The 20,163-nt window shown below is 36.3% G+C and overlaps 1 protein-coding gene across 50 annotated transcripts in view; it reads left to right on the top strand.

The window, feature by feature from the left end:
• Positions 1 to 20,163, top strand: part of srcin1a (SRC kinase signaling inhibitor 1a) — a 244,222-nt gene that overhangs the window by 214,876 nt on the left and 9,183 nt on the right. For 40 of the 50 annotated variants that reach the window (XM_073944799.1, XM_073944771.1, XM_073944797.1 and 37 more), the window contains 2 exons: positions 2,373 to 2,525; positions 16,502 to 16,615. In XM_073944799.1, the coding sequence (XP_073800900.1) occupies positions 2,373 to 2,525; positions 16,502 to 16,615 (267 nt within the window). Of the gene's footprint in view, positions 1 to 2,372; positions 2,526 to 11,184; positions 11,251 to 12,886; positions 13,649 to 16,501; positions 16,616 to 20,163 lie in introns of all 50 variants that reach the window. The other 10 variants (XM_073944763.1, XM_073944762.1, XM_073944761.1 and 7 more) reach the window with 1 other exon arrangement.

Here is a 20,163-nt window from a genome sequence, read left to right as displayed (position 1 = left end):
CAGCATTTAATTCAATTCAACCACATAGACTTTTGAAAAAGCTGGTAAAAATGCAAGTGCACTCTTTTGTTATTAAATGGTGTTATTCTTTTTTAACAGACAGGACACAGCAAGTAAAATTTATTTTAGGGTCATCTGATGTAGCAACAATCAGTAAAGGGGTGCTACAAGGGTGTGTAAGTTCACCATTTTTGTTTACCCTTTATAACAACAACTGCGTTAGGCAGCAGACAAGTCAATATATTCTTAAATTTTCCGATGACACTGTGCTATTGGTCCTTTTCACAAAAGATCAGTCCAGCATCATGGAATATAGAGCGGCTGTAGAATGGTTTGTCAGCTGGTGTGATGACCACAATTTGGAAATTACTGTTAAGAAAACGGAGGAGGCCATCATAGACCCCAGTTCAGTGAGCGATAGGAGCTCTATTGTAGTTTATGATAAAGACATTAAGCAGGTTGATTCATATAAATATTTAGGAGTGAATATTGATCATGAACCTAATTGGCACTCTTAGGTTCAAGTCTTTGTGGACGAATTCATAAGAGATTACACTTTTTACGTAAACTAAGATTATTCGGAGTGAGTAGCAGCATAATGCTGACCTTTTATAAAGCAACAACAGAGTCTATCTTAAGATATGGTATTATTGTTTGATTTGGAAATGTAACAGTAGAAATGAAAACCCAAGTAAATAACCTGATGAGAGTGGCAGGAAAAATCATGGGAATTAAGACACTTGGTTCGCTGAAAGATATCTTTGAGTTGTGCTCAATCCAACGAGCCAACAAGATTTTATCCGGTTCTTCACATGTGCTGTCTTTGGAGTATGAGCTGATGAATTCTGGTAGAAGATACAGGGTCCCGTTATGCAAGTACAATAGATATAAACATTCTTTTGTTCCTTTTTCAGTTAAGTTGATCAATGAGCAAGTAAGGAAGGATGGTCAAAGATTAAGATAATGGGATTGGTTGGCACAACAGAGGGCAGTGGGGCACATTGTATTTTATTTTTATTAAAAAAAAAATTTACTTATTTAATGCAATCGTATTTTAATTAGGAGGTATTTTAGGATTAGATTTTACTGTGTATGTAGGTTACATGTTGTCTTGTTGGTGTCTATGTAAAACAAATTTCTCCCATGGGAGACAATAAATTTTACCTTGACCTTAACCTTGACCTTGAAGAGGTAATAATTTTGACCTTAAAATAGTGTTAAAAAAATTTAAACTGCTTTTATTCTATCTGAAATAAAACAAATAAGACTTTCTCCAGAAGAAAAAAATATTATCAGACTTACTGTGAAAATGTCCTTTCTTGAATATAATAGGAATAACATTTACTTACTGTTAAAATATTTTGATATATGTTTGGATAGATATATTAATATTTATCAATTTATTCTGTTCAATAAATTGATTACTTTATTTTATATACTTTATTTTACTTCATCTTACTTTATTTTATATATGGTGTTGATTGATTAAATAAATACTTTAAATTTCAAAATATTTCATAAATAAACTATTTTGATTAATTTATTGACTGTCCACATGTGGTTGATGTCAAACTTTTACCTACTTAAAAGCAATAAGAAATAATTTTTTAAAATGTGGCTTTGTTTGTAATTTATAATATATTTATAGGGACACTGTTTATTTAAACAGTAAAATGTACTCAGTTTAAATAGTATTTGGTCTCTCTCTCTCTAAACTGAGTTAAAGTTATTCAACTTAATGAGATGATGAAAGGATTAATTTGGTGATGATTGAGCACTGCTGTTGAACACGTGCTCTTAATAACCAGAAACACAAAAGAGAAACGCAAAACTACAACTGACTTAAATCAAAGCCTTAGATGAAATGTAATACATTGAATCTCTCAAAATCTCAAAAGAGGATCATTAAGCAACTCCACAAATAGCAGCTTTACTTATAACGAACCTGTTTGCCCTTATTTAAAGAGGGAACACATACTCTCTGAACTGAGTAAACTTTACTCAGAGGGTTTTGCAGTGTATAAAGTATGTTGAGTAATTAACCAAAGTACATACATTTTCTTCCAAAAAAAAACTTTAAAGTAGGATTAGAGTTTGGGTTATGCCTCTTTATTTGTTATCCATTTTATTTATAATCTTGTTTTAAGCCACACAGTTGTTAAATCCAGTTCCTGGTGGGCCGCAGCTCTGCACAGTTTAGTTTCAACCCTGCTCTAACACACTTATCTATAGGTTTTAAAAAAGCCTGAATGACTCAATTAGTTTGATCAGGTGTGTTTAATTAGAGTTGTAACTAAACTGTGCAGAGCTGCGGCCCTCCAGGAACTGGAATTGACACCTTAAGGTTTACTTCTCTTTCTGCATATTAACAGAAATCTGAATCAGAGGAGGCCGAGTCCCAGAAGCCGCACGTGAAGCTGCGCAGAAGTATATCTGAAGCCCCTCGACCAGCCTCCACCCCTCCAACCATCGCTGGCGGAGAACGAGAGGAAGCTGATGATGAAAAACTAGCAGCCGAGCTGGAGGTGAGTGAACGTGTTACCTGAGGAGTCACTTCAGAGCGGCTGGATAAAGTGGTAATGGTGCTGATTAATGTCCATATGTCACTGGCACCAGATGTGTCTGCTGTACACCCACAGAGCAATACAATTACATTCACACACACACAGGCACACACACACATTCTTGGGTTCCAGCAGTTGGTTGGTTTCGCTCATTCATTAAGCACACATTAGCAGCCAGAAGATGTGAATTTCTGCCTGTGCTCTTTGGCACATGGCCTATTAGGCTCAAATGAGTGCTTTGACAATGTCTTGTGCTGTTAGTTAGGTGCTGGTGAGTGCATTGTGGGATAACGGTTGTATGTAATGTCACAGCACATGGAGTGTACAGTCAAAACATGCAATATGTGTCTCAATTATCTGCTGTCTAGAGGAATTAGCAACTTTTGTACCAGTTATGTTGGGAAATTTGACTTAATTTTAAAGAGGCTGGGATTTATTTATTTAGAGAGCCAGTAGGATTTTTTAAATTATATTTTAAAGAGATTTTTTATTCACCAAAATTGGATTTATTTATTTATTTATTTACAGATGAAGGCAGAATTATTCGCCCACCTTTGCCATTTTTTTTCACCTTTGAATATCTGCTATATCTTTTCCCAAAAGATGTTTAACAGTTCAAGGAAATTTTCACAGTATTTTACAAATAAAACTTTCATCTGGAGAAAGTCTTATTTGTTTTATTTTGGCTCAAATAAAAGCAAGTTTTAATTAAAAAAATAAAAAATTTTAGAGTCAAAATTATTTGCCCCGTTTAGCAATTTTTTTTCTTCGATAGTCTACAGAACAAACCAATAATTTACAATAACTTGCCTAATTACCCTAACCTGCCTAGTTGACCTAATTAACCTAGTTAAGCCTTTAAATGTCACTTTAAGCTGTCAAGAAATGTCAATGAAATAAATCAGTTATTAGAAATAAGTTATTAAAACTGTTATGTTTAGAAATGTGTCGAAAAAAAATTGTCCCCCTGTTAAACAGATATTGGGGAAAAAAATAAACAGGGGGGCTAATAATTCTGACTTCCACTGTTAATTATTTTTATTAATTATTTATTTGTTTTTTTATTTAATTTAACCAAAACATGGTCAAACAGTTGTGCAGTATATTGTGATTTAAAGAACATTTTATTAGACTATAAAAGTTATTTAGCTACTGTTATAGCTGTTTTTTTAGGATCATTACTCCTGTTTTCAGTTCAAAAATATATAGTCAAAAAAGTGGCAAAAACCCAAAGCTCCAAAACTGGCAATTTATTAAATGTAAAGGCTGATAAAAGGTGTGTAACGTTTCAAGTACAAGGGTTTTCATCAGACAGTGCTAATCACAAAAAGTTACTCCTTTTTGTACACTACCGGATCATGTGATCACATTTATAAATTAAACAACTTACAGTAGATATTCAAAACAAAAATACAGAAACAAACCCTAATATTACGTCACAAAATAAAGCATAACATAACAAAAGAAGGAAATACAACAAAATATAGCCAAAAATATAGCCTTTATCCAAACACCTAATTAAACATTAAAGATCTATTAAAGAAAAGGATTAATATTAAACTCCTCATGTAAACCTCTCGGAGACAATTTATCTAGAGTGAAAATTCAAAAGACTTCACATTGTAAAAGCAATTTATTAAGATCTTTATTAAGACCCCATTAATTGCAATAAAAGGACAATTAAAGTTTAAAGAAAATACAAACTAGACATATAACTATAACCCATTTTCATGTGTAATTTTGATTATATTGAGCAAAATCTCACATGTCAGACATAATAATGATTAATTAATAGAAGCTATTTGGCTGTAAGTAAGTAATGTGGATTTATATGGCGCATTTATGACCATACACACAAAGCACTTAACAATCATGAGGGGTCCCTCCACACCACCACCAGTGTGCACTTGGATGATGCAATGGCAGCCACATGACAATGGCACCTGTGCACGCACCACACACCAGCTATTGGTGGAGTAGAGGGATTGTGATACAGCCAATTCAGTGGATGGGGAGATTGGGAGGCCATGATGGGTAAGGGCTGATGGAAGGAATTTGGCCAGGACACCGGAGTTACACCCCTACTCTTTTACGAGAAGTGCCATGAGATTTTTAATGGCCACAGAGAGTCAGAACCTCGGTTTAACATCTCATCCGAAAGACGTCACCCACTGACAGTATAGTGTCCCCTTCACTTTACTGGGGCATCAGGACTCACACAGATCACGGGTTGAGAGTCCCCTGCTGGCCTCTCTAACTCCAACAGCAACCTAGTTTTTTTTCCATGTGGTTTCCCATCCAGGTACTGACCAGGCTCAGCCCTGCTTAGCTTCAGTGAGTAACCGATCTTGGGCTGCAGAGTGATATGGCTGTGGCTAGTCACATTCGCTGCTTAAAATATATGCCAGAATAGCTGGTTGTTTATTCCACTGTGGCAACCTGATAAATCAGCTGAAGCTGAAAAGAAAATGAATAAATGAGTGATTCATTATTAAAATTAATATTTATTCAATGAACCCTTTTTCACCATATGTGGTCAATTTATTGGAATCCAAATAAAACCACTCCAGTTTAGCAGCCTATTCAATTAAAAATCCAGCTCAGGCATTAAAGCAGCCCAATCTTACGTTCTGAATTTCACCCTATCCAGCTCCAGCACTTGCAAATTGGTTTTATATTTTTAATTGATGCACAATTAATATCTAACCTCACTCCCCAGTCGACTCTATTTACATATCATCATTTTGCCAGAAGGTCACAACTGTGCATTTCTCCTGACACAGTTTGAGCTGCAGTGGTGTTGATGTTAGGCTTCCTTGATCTGCTTTAGGCCACACACACACACGCACAAACAGACACAGAAACTGCGAGGCTCATTAACACAACCAAGCAGACAGATTTGGTTGTTTTGCTTGAGTGGATGACAGGGTAAGCGAGCAGATGTCTCTTGTCCTCCATCCCTGCTGCATGTCTCTGTTGGAAACCCTGTGGAGACCTGTTGAGATCCGGGCAGCGCTGCAGCGACACCATGCTGACCTCCCTTTCAAAGCTAACCAGCCTCACAAGCTCCCCAAAAAAACATATGCATTCATGGTCATTCACATTTAAATTCCATACATAATTGAAATGTAAAGTGTGTAATTTCGGATAATAGCACAGGTTCTATCCAATTAACATTAGTTATTTTACAGCTGACATTAAAATTAGAGAGGAATTTGTACTGTAAGTGCTAGGCTTTTTGTAGTGTTCAACATTCGAAGCACTTTTATGTTAGCTTTTTAAAGTAACTGGCTGCAAACAATTTATATGAGCTAAATTTAAATGAACAAATTAAGAGTGCTTTCACAATTGTTTAATTGCCTGCTTCTAACTCAAGTTCGATTGTCCCCCTTTGCCACCTTCTCAACTGGTTTTCACACCCTCTGAACTGTTTTTTTCCCTCTGAACCGGTACGCTTGCATCATCGAGTTGCTGTTGTGTGTACAGGTGACGGCCACAAAAGCCAAGATGCCAAAATGGAAAGACATTTACACATCATGGTCATTATGCTTTTACTGAATCTTTTGGTTTTGGTAACACACAATGAGCCACTTGCATTTATCTGCTGCCAAAAAAATTACTAAATGTTCTGAACTTAACGCATTGTCTTTAGAAGTCGTTTTTGGAGTAGACAAGCAGACATTATTACTGTGTACTGGTTCAGTCCCGCTTGTCGCCATGGTAATGTTAGTTGATACACAGACATACACACACACAAGACATGTTACTCGTATAGTTTTGAATGTGGAAAAGTGTAATGGTCATTGGCGAATAAAGCCCCGCCTACTGGTGCAGGAGCCAATCATCGATCGCTGCAGACTGATGTTTCTCCAGTGAAGACAAAAGCAAAAGTTATCTGGTGTCGTAATCTGTATGAAACAAACGCGAGGTACTGTCCGTCCTGTCAAACGCACACCACATGACAGCAACTACTTAAACGCCCACAAACTTATAAACAAAAAGTTGCTGTCATTTCTGGAGGAGACTCGCCATCAACACCAAGTTGTAAATTACTTCAGTAGAGTAGGGTGATCAGAATGCCCAAGCATACTGCCTAAGAGGCATTTCAAAGATGGCCGCCGAGTGAAATGACTTACCTTAAAGGGTCTTGTTATGATTGGATTTTTATGAGACGTGAACCGGACCAGAGTTTATGCGAATGTGCCCCAGACCACCTCTTTCAAATGGGCTCTGGTACAGTTCGTGGGTGTCCACCCAAGTTCAGAAGACATTGACTGTTTCTCAATTCCAAGAATGCAGAGAACAGACTTGCTGTCTTGTGGAGACCGGTCTTGCAAAGTTACCTTGGAAGAACAAACTCGGAAGACTTCAAGAACACAGAATGCATCCTGTGAGAACTGAGATGCTGCGTTCTTCCTCGGTTCTTCCTGATGGTCACATGACCTTCACACATTTTTTAAACGGGGAAAATTATTTTAAAATTACAGCATTCAACGATTTATTAATTTTCCACTTTTCAATGTAAATACTGTGCATAAAAACATTATAAATATATGTTGCACAATACAAAAAAAAATAAAAACATATTTTAGTTTAGTTTAGAATTTCAGCAAATAAACACCCTTAATGTGTTTATGCCTTCATTAAAATTTTCATGGTGATGAAACCGTCATTCACTGTCTCATTTAGGGAAACTCCTGAGATAAATAAGTTATATCTCTGAACTTTAATAATAAGTCAATATAGAATGCTGCACTTCCCATCTACTTTTTTTAGCCGCAGTGACTTATGGGACTTCTTGAGCGAGTTTTCCTTTCAAGTCTGCAGCGTTACATTCTTGATAACACATCTGCGAACTTTCACGCATCCGCCGTTCTTGCAGTTTTGAGTTTTGGAACTGAACTTTGGCAGTTGATGATGACATAACGCGAGAATACAAGGATGCAAGATCGCTGAAGAACGCATATTGAGAACAACCATTGTTCATACTAGCTAAACGTTCCATACTTCGACGTCAAATGAGCCCAAATGCAGACCAAAAGTGCTAGTATGAAAGCACCTTAAGTTGAACATTACTAAATTTACTAATTAGTCATTTCAATGAGTCATTTTTTCCAGTGGGTAGATTTAGCATGCTAATAAAACAGTGTTTTAGATAATATACAAGGCACCTCAAGTAAAAAAAACAAAACTTGTTTTGTGGAAATCACAGTGATTGTAGCCAGAACAAAAAATACAACAAACATTTCTGGAGGTTACAGCAGTCAAAACTAAGCAGGCCCTTGCTTTGAACGACTTTAGCACTTTAGCACATTTGCAACCACAGGACATCACTACAGGCAGGGGTTTAGCTTTGGTTTGGAAAGTGGGTGGAGACAAAAGAAAATCAGGGTAAAATGTTTTTGATTAGAATCAACTTTTCTGTATTTTCATACATTTAGGGATTAGGTTATGCAAAATGCAGGATGTAATTAGCTGATTAGAAATATACATACAATCAAAAAGAATTGAAGATTATAAACTATGTGTATTAAAAACATATTTTGATTTCTTAATTGTTTAATATGCACCGACCACTAAAACTTGAGATATTCATTTAATAAAGTCAAAAAAATGTGATCAATTATTTAAATCCAAAATTCCAAATAAAATCAAGCCAGTTTAGCATCTATTTGGGCAAATTTATTTTAAAATCCAACTCAGGCATTAAAGCAGCACAATCTTACATTCTGAACTTCACATAATCCAGCTCCAGACAAAAATGTTCTCCGTTTATATCAGGGGTGCCCACACCTTTTCAGCATGTGAGCTACTAATTAAATGGCCAAGTCAAAATGATCTACCTGATATAATATATGCAAAGCATATATTTATTTATAAACATATTGAGAATTCTGTATTTGTACAATATATATTAATGTAGCTTGCATAACTGTATGAACCCATATTGTGCAATAGCCTACAAACAAAAAATGGTGTGTGTGAAGAAAATGTAAATAGGATGTTAAACAATTTCCACTGCTAAACTTATTTTAAAGTACTTGAAATGAAAGGGGAATAATGTGTAATGGTGGTGTTTATCAGAGACACATCAACCAAACATTAGTGTTTAATCAGTATTTTGTCATTTCAATGTCAGATAGACAGCATAAATAAATATTTATTAAATGTAATTTTGTGAACATATTGACTTTTAAATTAAAAGTTACTCAAAAGCAGTGTATGTAAACTTTTTTAGATTGTGCTAATGGAGTGTGCACACAAAGTTTCTGGATGCGGATGCATGCATCAACATGGCCAGTCTAGAAAAAACATAGCCAATGAATTTGTAAGTGAGGGGACACAAATGAGATTTTGAAAAGTGGGAGTGACAAACTTCTCATGCTACGGCTGAAGGAGTCTTCTTTTGTCCTTCATCTGGACAGTCTGCTCTCAAAGGGTTTCAGTCACATTAGAGCAGTTCACAATCTAGCAGAATCAGTGAAAAGTAGGGCTGCATGTTATTGGAAAAATCTGAGATTGCAATGCTTTATTTTTGTGATAAATATTGCAATATAAATTCAATTTCACAAGATGAAAAGCTCTGTTTGTTTGCTCTAGTTTTCTGGGGAGTCTAACATTATTCAGGTAAAGTAATAACAATGCAAAAAAAGTTTTTTTGTTTTTTTTTTACTTTGCACTGTCTTGTTCTAGTCCAAACATTGAAAAAAAATCTTAGATGAAGCAAATAATATTGTATTATTTTCTCCTTCTGAAGAAATAACTAAAGATTAAGAGTTTTTCCTTAAAACAAGCAAATTGATCTTCCACTGGGGTAAGTAAAATAATCTTGTTTTCACTTTTAAATGTAGATATTTGGAATAAAACAAGACAACAATTGTAAATAAGATTTTTTTTTTATTATTTTTAAAATTCTGAATAAATAATTAAATGCAATGAATCTTTGTTACACCCCAAACATCATATATATATATTTTTTTTCAAATATTTTAAACTCTTCTAATGCTCAGTCACAGGCCTTAAAAACACATGCAAATGATAAACCTTCACCCTATTATGGTTAAACTTTGCAGTGACTTCACAAATCATATGTGTTCAGTAGCTCCTGGTCGACTATAACTCAGACTCAACATTGCATATCTTGCGATGTGACTGTTGCAGATGTGCACATTGCGATATCAATGCTGAAACGATATATTATGCAGCCCTAGATTTAATATAATGAAACAAACGACTCTTTTTCTCCTGTTAGGATACAGAATTTTCAAATTGCACTAAGCAGTGACCTTTTAGGAAATTGTAGAAATTGATTACAATCCTGTGTGTCTTTAATTGGAATCATGACATGACTTGTTCTGAACTGATTTTGTGCATTCCATATTTTTATTTATTCTCTTCAATCCCTCTGATGCTCAGCTCTTTGAGCGATATCTGACTCCCCCCCTGCCCTCTCCCAGAAAAAACCTTCCTCCTTCTAGTTTACAGCTGTTGCCCCATGTGCCCTCGACAGGACAGGTAAAAGCTAGTGTGGACTGCTGTTGTACACCGCTGTTGTTTACCCCAAATGATCAGTGTGTCCTGAAATGTTGTTAATGCACAGATGTAGACAAAATATGTCTCACTTCTCTCACACTAAATATTAGAAATGCTCTTATGCACAAAACAAACTGAAATATATTCACATCACAGTTCACACAATCACAATTAATCAATCAACACCTACAAAGTGTGTGTGCCCTTGCCAGTGCATGTCTGTTTTGTGTGTTGAAATGCTTCGTTTCCTGCACTGAATCTGGTTTTATGAGGCAGTTTGCAGTGCAATCACCAAGATTTCTGATTTTTTTGCTGTATTTAATACTGTATGTATACCAGCGCAAAGGACAAAAATGTATTTCCTTTCTGACTTTCTTCTGAGGAACAAAAAACCTTTCCATGCAGTTACAACAAATAGGTACAGAAGCTCAATTAAGTTTGCAAAAGCATCAACAGATTCATAAAAAATAGTCCATATGGCTCAAAAACTACACTACATTTCAGATGTTGTGATTGCATATTATGATTTATATCTGTGAAATACTGTCTTCTTCATACCATGGCATTTCCTATTTATGGATTCTGAAATTCTGGAGAACAAAATATTTCAGGCCTAAAAGACCTTCCAAGTAATAGATTTTCAGGGTTAATAATGTTTGTGTAATGTAATTTAGGGATTTTCAACCTTTTCTGTCAGATCGAGCTCCTTTAAAATAAAATATTGATTTTTACCCCTGAATTTTAAATGGATATTTGAATAATTAAACAACATATTTGCATTGCTGTTTCTCTGATGACCATTCAGGTAAACAAAATCGTTTTAACTTTAAAATAATTCATTTGAATTCAAATAATTCACATTAATATGAGTCAAGTTATTTATGAAGCTTGAAAACATTGTAATTGCATGTTGAAAAGTGTCTAGAACAGATTTTTACTTTGTGTTTTCGACTGATTTTCATTGCCTACGCGGCAGTTTTATATGTAAATAATGACAGTTTTTATTTCTAATTGAACTATTTCTGTGTCAAAATATTTACATTTTGTCTTTGTGTTTATTTAATTGTGTGCTGTACTACATTTGTAGCAGCAGCTGACTCCATCTAAGTCTGGTTTTCATGAAAACTCCAGTGATTTGACACAGAAACCTATGGTAAGTACTTATTTATATGTGCTAGTAAAAAAAAGTCCTGTTAATTTACCCTCAAGCCAGAGAAAATTTAGGTGACTTTTTTTCTCTAGAAGAACATATGTTAGCTGGTTCTTGCTTATTCATTAAATGTAGGTTATGGGCTTGCACTTTGAGACGCAACAAAGAGTAATATTATGTCTGTGCAGGAAACTGAACATTATTTAAAGCATTACTTTCTATAATCCATTGCCTCAGGTAAACTGTCTGCTTCATAAACAAATCGTTCCTTTCAGTCAGCTCATTCGGTGAACTGGATGAACCAGTTCACTGAATCAGACTAAATAGGTGAAACTGTGGTTTGAGCCAGTGCATTTCAGCTCAAAATGAGCCAATATAATGGCATATATAATTCTATGAGGCAGATGTTTAACAACTTCTTCAATGCTCCACTTACTCCAACAGTGACTGAATGGGCTATATCTGGGGTGTCCAAACTTGGTCCAGGATGACTGTTGTCCTGTTGATTGTACTGTTGTCCAGATTTTAGCTACAATTTGCTTCAACACACCTGCAAGGATGTTTCTAGAAAGCCTAGTAATAGCTTGATTAGCTAGCCCAGATGTGTCTGATTGGGGTTGGGACTAAACTTTGCAAGACACCGGCACTCCAGGACCGAGTTTAGCCACCCGTGAGCTTTATGCACAGCTAATATTTTTCAGCCAATGATAAACTTCCGGGGAAAGCTTAATGTGACTTTTTTTCAATTTTAAAATGTTCCTTTTACAGCTTTGATGTTGTAATGTAATTACAAGACATTCAGGTAAATAGACTAAAGCATTCATTTAGTTGTTCAAGCCTAAAATGGGATGAAAGACTGTGTAACCGCTAACGGCGTCAGGATCAACAAGTTAGCGCAGAAACTCCATTTAAAATACTGGCATAAAATAAACTGTCATATTTTAAAGACATGGCGGTGAAAAACTGAATTTAATGCAGTGTTTCTTGTTCAGTCTGAGACCCACTTTATATCGGATATCTATCAGGCAGTGTTGATCACTGATTTTTAAAGAAATAAGACATTAAACGTGGCAATTTTACAATGGAAAGACAGTTCACTGTAAGCGCTGAGGCTGGCTGGCTGTAATTAAAAGTCTGTGTACATATACCCAATTGATGAGCCAGAGGTAATGTGAGGACTAGAGAACAGAGAAGTTGAATAAAAGGAACAATGGTTCTTTTTATGCAAATTAATATGATCATGTAATGAACTGATGAATCTATTTGAACCGAACATTATCTGTCCAAAAGAACCAGTTACTTCCTCATTTGTATGAGACTATGAAGGTAAGAATGTTGTAAATAATGTTTAATTTCTTGGACAGACCAAAAGTTTCAGTAGCCACAGGTATTAATTTTATTCCCTGATTTGCTTATGTTGTGCACTAATGTGCAGTTGCATTATAAGACTCACCAAGGACTACAGTTTCAGCTGAAAAAGCTTCTTTATTGTTCTTCTGAAGAACAAAAGTCACCTGTTAGATGTTCTGGGGAGAGTAAATTAACAGCATATTTTCACTTTTGGGTGACTCAAGCATCTCTTATGTTTATGAATCACATTCAGGAGTAAATTATACAATTAACTCCTTTTACAATGCAGATTCAGCATGGGGTGTCCTCCAATCCGGTTCCCCAGATAGTCTTGACTGAATGCGGCTCTCTCCCCATGTCCCCTTCTGAGGACTCAGCAGAGAACAGGCCGTCCAGTGATGATCAGACTATTAAAGACAATGACACTGGAAACGACATCAGAGTCAGCTACTTCAGCCACATTGTCAGGACTCCACGTCTGTCGCTATGGAAACAAGACTTGACAACCAGCCAAAAAGTCCCTCAGATACAAGACTTGGATGCAGCCCAGAGAGAGCTCCAGTGTCCCGTCCATGATGTGACCCAGTCATGCCTGCCCTTAACAAGGGAGAGAGCAATTAAACAGCCTCTGAGGAGGGAACCCAGGGTTCAGGAGTCTCTCGAGGCAGTGACAGAGGCAAAAGACAAGCCAATGAGAAAGTCGGACACTATACTGTCTGTTTCGCTGCAGAATGGGGCTGCAGAGACACCTCAGAACAGTTTGATTCGCACGCAAGGAGTCGGAGGGGAAAAGGAAGATATCTGCCACAGCACGTACCGTCGACTGGACAGCCTGGAAGAAACCATCCGTGAGCTGGAGCTCAGCCTGATGGAGTTTAGCACTGATCCCCACATGGGCAACTTCTTCCACCCGTCTGCACAGATGCCAAGTTCCTCCACAGAGAGATCTGGCAGCATTCGACAAATGGCACAATCCCCTAGTGATGGAGGAGGAACAGCCAGACCTATAGTGCCACCCAAACCGTCCTGCATCAGTACATCCACAGCTAAGGTTCAGCCTAGCCTCTGGGGTAACACTTTATTTTCACAGTGTCCTTGTTACACCAGTTCCATGTACTTACTATAGTGATAACAATAAATAATGCATAATTACATGCAACTAACACTAAACCTAACCCTCATTTTAAACCCAACTATATAGTAAGTACATGTAGTAAATTATTATTTCTTAGTAGTAGGTCCAGACCGAATCTGCGGACATTATTTAGCTATTTCAGCACAGAATATTGTAAAAAAAATCTGTGGTTTTATGTTCTGCACGATACTGGAATTCGGTACCAATTGATACTGAAATTGTAAAAACGTCCATTTCCAGCTGACATTTGAGCTCTAATGAGCATGTTCTTAAAGGGTCACGAAACACTGTTTACAGTCATATATGTGTCCCATGCTGCTAAAAACACTATTAGGACACATATATTTCATTAAAAAGTGAAAAATTGTTGTTTTTGTGTTATTTTGAGCAAATTCGTACTTCCGGTTTGAAACAAATGTTTGAAGCTGCGTCACAGCCATAAGATCTTAGCGTGTATTCCAGCCTGTATACCTGGGTCTGTACCTGGGGAGTGCCTTATTATGTCTCTGAGTGTGCTGCATTAATGCATGAGTAAGACTTGGTTCAAACCAATAAGCACGCTCTATTGTGCAACTTCAATAATTTTCATCAATGTTACAGGATTCAGACAGCAGAGAGATGCCACGTTGTGTTACCAAAACAAGTGTGCAGTGTTGCTTTTATAATTTGCTGCAGTGAAGGTTTTGTTTTCATTATTTCTATGAGAGCGCAGCTGGACTCACGTGTGGATTACAGTGCATGCAACGCGGGACAACAATACGTGTCTAGGGAACCATGTTTACATTCAGATGGCAAAGTTAGTTCATATCGAACTAACTATTACACAGAGTGTAAACATGTAAACACATCAAACTTACCGTCGTGTAGGATTTTTACCGCATTTTGTGACAGTAATGACACACACGGCTTTCTGACGGTACCTACCGATTGCATCTAAGTTTCCGGGAAATGCTGAGGTTTTTTTTCTCTCATTCTCATTTAAAGTCACAATTTATCAGTGGATTGCTCATATGTTAGCTTATAGACAAACCAGCTGATCGACGTGACTTTGAAACAGTCCATATATCTGTGGTTAAACTCAGTAAAAAGTGGTGAGTTCGATAAACTGATGACCTACACAGCCAGTAGCGCTCAAATGTCATCGGGAAATGGACGCTTTTAAAAACTTCAGGATTAACTGGTACAGAATTCCAGTATTGTGACAACCCTAATGTAAAATGATTTTGGTTGTATCAAAACTAAAAACTTAATATGTTAAATTAAAAATGATAACATTACTAACTTTTATTTAATGTGTACAATGCAAATCCTATTAGATCTATTTATTTGGTAAACAAAGCAAGTCTCTTATATAATATTTCTACCGTAAATCTACTAAAAGATTATTACTTTACAAACTGTGCAATATGAAAGTTTTCATATTGGTCAGTAAAATTACTGAAATTAATTTAAAACTGCAGAAATTTGTGGATTTCTGCGCTGCCAGATTCCGCGTTGGCCTACTTGGTACTTGAATATATGGTCACACTGTAACAAGGACACCGTAAAATATAAAGTATAATCGCCTTCAGTGTCTTTTTGTCCTTCTATCATCTTGGCTCTCTTTCTTCCTCAGCAATGAAAGTTTTATGGCCTTTTCTACTATGTTGCTCAACTAGATCAGTTTGTTCTCTATTTCAAATCCTTTGAAAATGTGTTTGCCTCCAGCCTCTGTAGAAACACTTATTGTATCTTTCGCACAATAAATTCTCTTGTTTTGTCCTCTTCTTCATTAGTCTGCTCTTTCTCTTTTCCTTTTAAAATGACTTTGCAATTTAATTACTTTCCCCTTGTCTTATTTTCCTCGGTTACATAAGATTTTTATGTGGTTTTATAAAAAGATAAAGCCCTGGGAAGCTGTTCGCAACTACTCAAGTGATTTTGTTGTGGAATTTATGAGGTATTATCTTCTTGCGTTTGTCTTCTGTCTTCGGAGAGTAGTTGTCAGGGTAAACCGCTTTGAGTTGAGCATGCTATGAAGCAGCAATCCACCACACGTCATGTGTATTAGTCTTCTCCACAGAGAACAGGGCTGATCTCTGTGAGTGACAGAAGGGAAGGATTTGGACGATGCCACTTATGTTTTCCACCATGTTGCTTTCAGCCCACACATTTGTGCACCAGCCAGCATTGCATCATCTCTTCTAACTGTGGCGATTGAGCCCCTCGCTCTAGGTCATTGCGCGCTTCTTTCGTAGAACAGATGGAGCCTGGAAATCGTGGCTCCACCTGATTGCATGCATTAGATCCTCTTACAAAGCCTTTCGTTCTGTGATGTGCTGATTTGCATAAAACACAGCTAATGGGCCTCCTCAAAGCTTTAAAAGGGCTGTTGGCTGGTTGTGACTCTAGACTTTTGGTCTAGGGCTTGATCTTATGTAGGTAATACATGCAGAGTGAGGAAGGAAAAGTGTTCATCAACTTGGATTGTGCCAAGAGCTTTTGTCAACACTGTGCAGAGCCATATGATTTATAATTTCTGAATTAAATACAAGAAATAACAGGTAATTTGTGTGTGTCTGTGTGTGTGAGGGAGAATGAAAGGACTGTGCTGAAATGCTTGCATGTGTTCTATTAAAACACATCACCCTCTTGCCTGTCTTGCACACTGCTCTCCTTCAGCACTTCCTCTGATTGCTAGTCATGGGGAAAACACTGTTAAAATTGGATGCGAAATATTATCAAATACAGTGTACAGAACATCTGTTCTTGTTTTTTTGTTCATATCAGACTAGTGGTGGGAAGGCGTTGTCCCGTCTCAAGCATCTGCAGCAGAGCGGATCAGAAAAAATCAAAACTAGCAAGCAGAGAGAGGACTTCCTGAAGAATCATGGACAACAGCAGGTACGATCCATCTGTCTATAGCCTCAATTGTTTTTCTTTACTGTCAATTGTTCTGTCATCTACCTAATGTTTCAACGTGTCTGACATTCTGTATATTGATTCATCTTTCTGTGTGGCATTTTATCATTCTATGGTTCTCTCAGTTGTTCTAGGTAACATTGTATTCAATGTTATCCATTGTTGTAAAGTTGTATCTGATCTCATGCTAGTTTAGGCTTAGTCTGGTCTTTGACTGACAGATTGTGTCCAGACTAGAGACTGTAAAAGATATGCACGTAGTATTTGTGAGTGACGTCCCCCATAGGTAGGGCCAGAGAGAGTCTGTGGACTTTTTTCAGATTTCTGTGGATTTATGTGGAATGTTAAGTGAGTATCATAACAAATAGCTTAATATATAAAATAAAAAATTATAAATTTTTAACTTTTTAAACATTTTTACAATGCAAATCCAGTTAGATCCAATTATTTGTTAAATAAAGCACGTCTCTTATATAGTATATCTATTAAAAAAACAGAAACTATTACTTTACAAACTGTATTGTAAATAAATCACATGAACATTTTAATTTTACTATTAGTATTCCATAATAATATTAGTGAATTGAATTTTAATAAATATAATAATTGAATAAATATAATGTAAACTTGTGTGTACATTTACACAAGTAAATACATAGACTCAATAATAGGCTAAAAATCTGTGGATTTCTGCGTGCGTAGATTCCACATGGGGCCTACCCATATGAAGCTACAAGTGTGCGTGGCCAATGGTCACCATTTTGTTTGTGCGTCATCGCACCGACTAGGGGTAATCAAAAAAGGACAAAGAGACGTAGCGTGTACGGAGCTACAGATGCCTGCTAGCTTTTTGGTTAGACGGGCCTTTCTTTGGGAGAAATGCTTAATACTTCATTATCTGCGACTACGATTACCTGTGTTCTGACCACATGTGCTTGGTTGTGCACTATATCAATAAAGTGTTTAGTCTTTTAAAAACACTGTTGTAATACACTGAGCCACTAAGCTCAGGGAGAAGCTTTACAGGAGGAAAACACGAATTACTTCTAAATACACTAAATATAGTATGTGTTATGGCCAGTTTTCACTGAGTGGTACAGTACAGTTCAATACATTTTTATGGCCGTTTCCACTGTCAAAAGATACCAAAAAGTTTTTTTATAACTGGTAACATATCTGAGAATGTAGGGGTCTGTATGTGTTCATATATGTTGCATTCATAATGTTAATTGTAATTTATAATTGCAGACGTTACAGTAGGCTATTTTTATCATTGATCTGCAGTTATAATCAAATCGTGGTTATGGAAAGGTTAGTCATAACCGTTTATACACAAGTATTTATATGTACAAAGCATCTGTTTTATAAAAAGTGCTTCTCATATGATATATGAACAACCTGTACCGCTTTACTTTGTCATTTCCTCGAGCGAGAATGACGTCAACTGAAACTTTCTGTCGTACACCATGCCTACTAAAAGGGTACCATTGGCCTGATAAAGGTGACCCGTACCGTACTGTACCACTCAGTGGAAACCGGCCATAAGTAAATGCAAGGCTATTTGTGAAATCAACGCATAACACTGGATGATAACATTTCCGATGACTTTTTTATAGTCTACAGCTAATCAATCTGTCAGATTCTGGAGTGCATTCAATTTCTAAAGGAAATTACAAATGATAAATTATCTTTAAAAAAATATATGAAAATGGTATATAAATATATGCAAATTTTTATACCATAAAATATACAATTTTTACCATCTGCTCGAATGTTTTTTGAGCTCATAAGTGCACAAAGGCATGCCATATTATCTGATAATAGTAGGAAATTATCCCAAAAGGCTGTTGACTGTGTACAGCCACATAAAACAAAACAAAAATTCGATGTAAATGCCGAGTGCAGTGGCTAATCAGCCAGAATCAGCTGAGGTGACGTAACTGCGACCAGCAAGACCTAGCTGTAACTCAAGTGGCCATGCCCTAATTATACAGATTTAATATAACTCAATATAAACTAAATGAATGAGTTATTTAAAAATTACACCCCTCACAGTTGTCATGAAGTGTAATATTAGCTATATATACCAAAATCGTTTTTTTTTTGTACCCTGCTGTGAACACCTTTTTTCTCCTGTAAAGTTGGCCATTTTAACATTAGGGTCATTAGAAATGTAAGGACGGGAAAACCTGCTTTGTGCCAAGGCGCATGGGCTAAAAGGGTTGAGTTTATTTTCTTAATGAGTTATAGGTGTGTTTTGAGAATAAACCAATAAGAGTCTCATCTCCCATTACCTTTAAGACCCAGCTGCGTCGCGCCAACAGCGCATTCGCTATTTACAGGACGCAAAGTAAGTCTATGTGGAAAAAATGAGCATTTCACTAGCAAACAGTTAACAGTTGATAGTTTTTTAACAGAAAACTGTTAAACAAAGCATCTACTGCGTGAGAATGAGAGATAATGGATCACTTTTACTTTCGCACTTGGATAGGGAAACCTTTACGCACAGACATAAATAGTCTATAAATAATTAATTTCGTTTGTTAAGCGCAAAGATTTGTTTCAAAACTATTTCTAAATTCAGTTCTAATTTCTAGCAAATGAATAAATGAATAATAATAACAAAATGAGCTCAAAAACCTAAGTTATATCATAAAACACATGCTGTGCCCCATATGGTCTAAAACCTGACAGGTGGGCAAATCTAAGCTTGTTTTTAATGAAACAAATATTACTATGGATATAATAAATAATACTGCTAATAATAATAACATTATACAAAAGCAAATTGTTATGAATGAACTGAAAAAGCCTCCCGAGATGAAGAAGACATAAAAGCAGTGATTTTTCATATTTATGTAGGCTAGAAAATAATGTTTTTTAATATTTTAATCCTTTATATTTATATCCTATATCTATTCTTATTTTATCCTATATATATATCCTTAATATTTAAATTTTTTCATATGTAAAGATATTTGCCTATTGCTCTCTTGTGCGTATTAAGCAGTGTGTAAGCGAGGCGCAACTCTGCGCCGGAGTTTAGACCGGGTTAGTTTTGGTCTAATGAAAAATCTATTATAGTTTCTCAAAATAGCAACGCGCCAGCGGTCCACCTCAGAACGCCTTCCTTTTTAGACCAGAACGCCTATGGGTGCACAAATGCATTTGCTATTTAAACAGCGTAGCGCAACGCCTCAAAACGACTCTTGCGCCAAGCTGAAACTACCAAAAGACTATTGCGCTGCGTCTAGCGCCCCACTGCGCTGGGTGTATGATAGGGCCCATTGTTAGTTTTGATTTCAGGTCTTAGTCTTGAACATGGTAAAAGTATCGACCCTTGATCTTATTATTGCATTAGCTTCTGTCAACATTTTAAAAAGGTTTGCTGAATATTGGGAGGATTATTTTCTGCTCAAATCTAATTTAAAATGCGTCTGAGGGAATTTCAGTAACTCTTCACAACTCAGACTACTGCACAAGCTTTTAGGAGAGACTTGTGTGTCAGTCACAAGTGAAGTGAGGCTGTG

This window comes from Danio rerio, chromosome 3, assembly GCF_049306965.1.
Source record: "Danio rerio strain Tuebingen ecotype United States chromosome 3, GRCz12tu, whole genome shotgun sequence".
Taxonomy (NCBI): Eukaryota; Metazoa; Chordata; class Actinopteri; order Cypriniformes; family Danionidae; genus Danio; species Danio rerio.
Note: the sequence above shows the minus strand (reverse complement) of the source record. Positions and strands in the feature narration are given on the sequence as shown.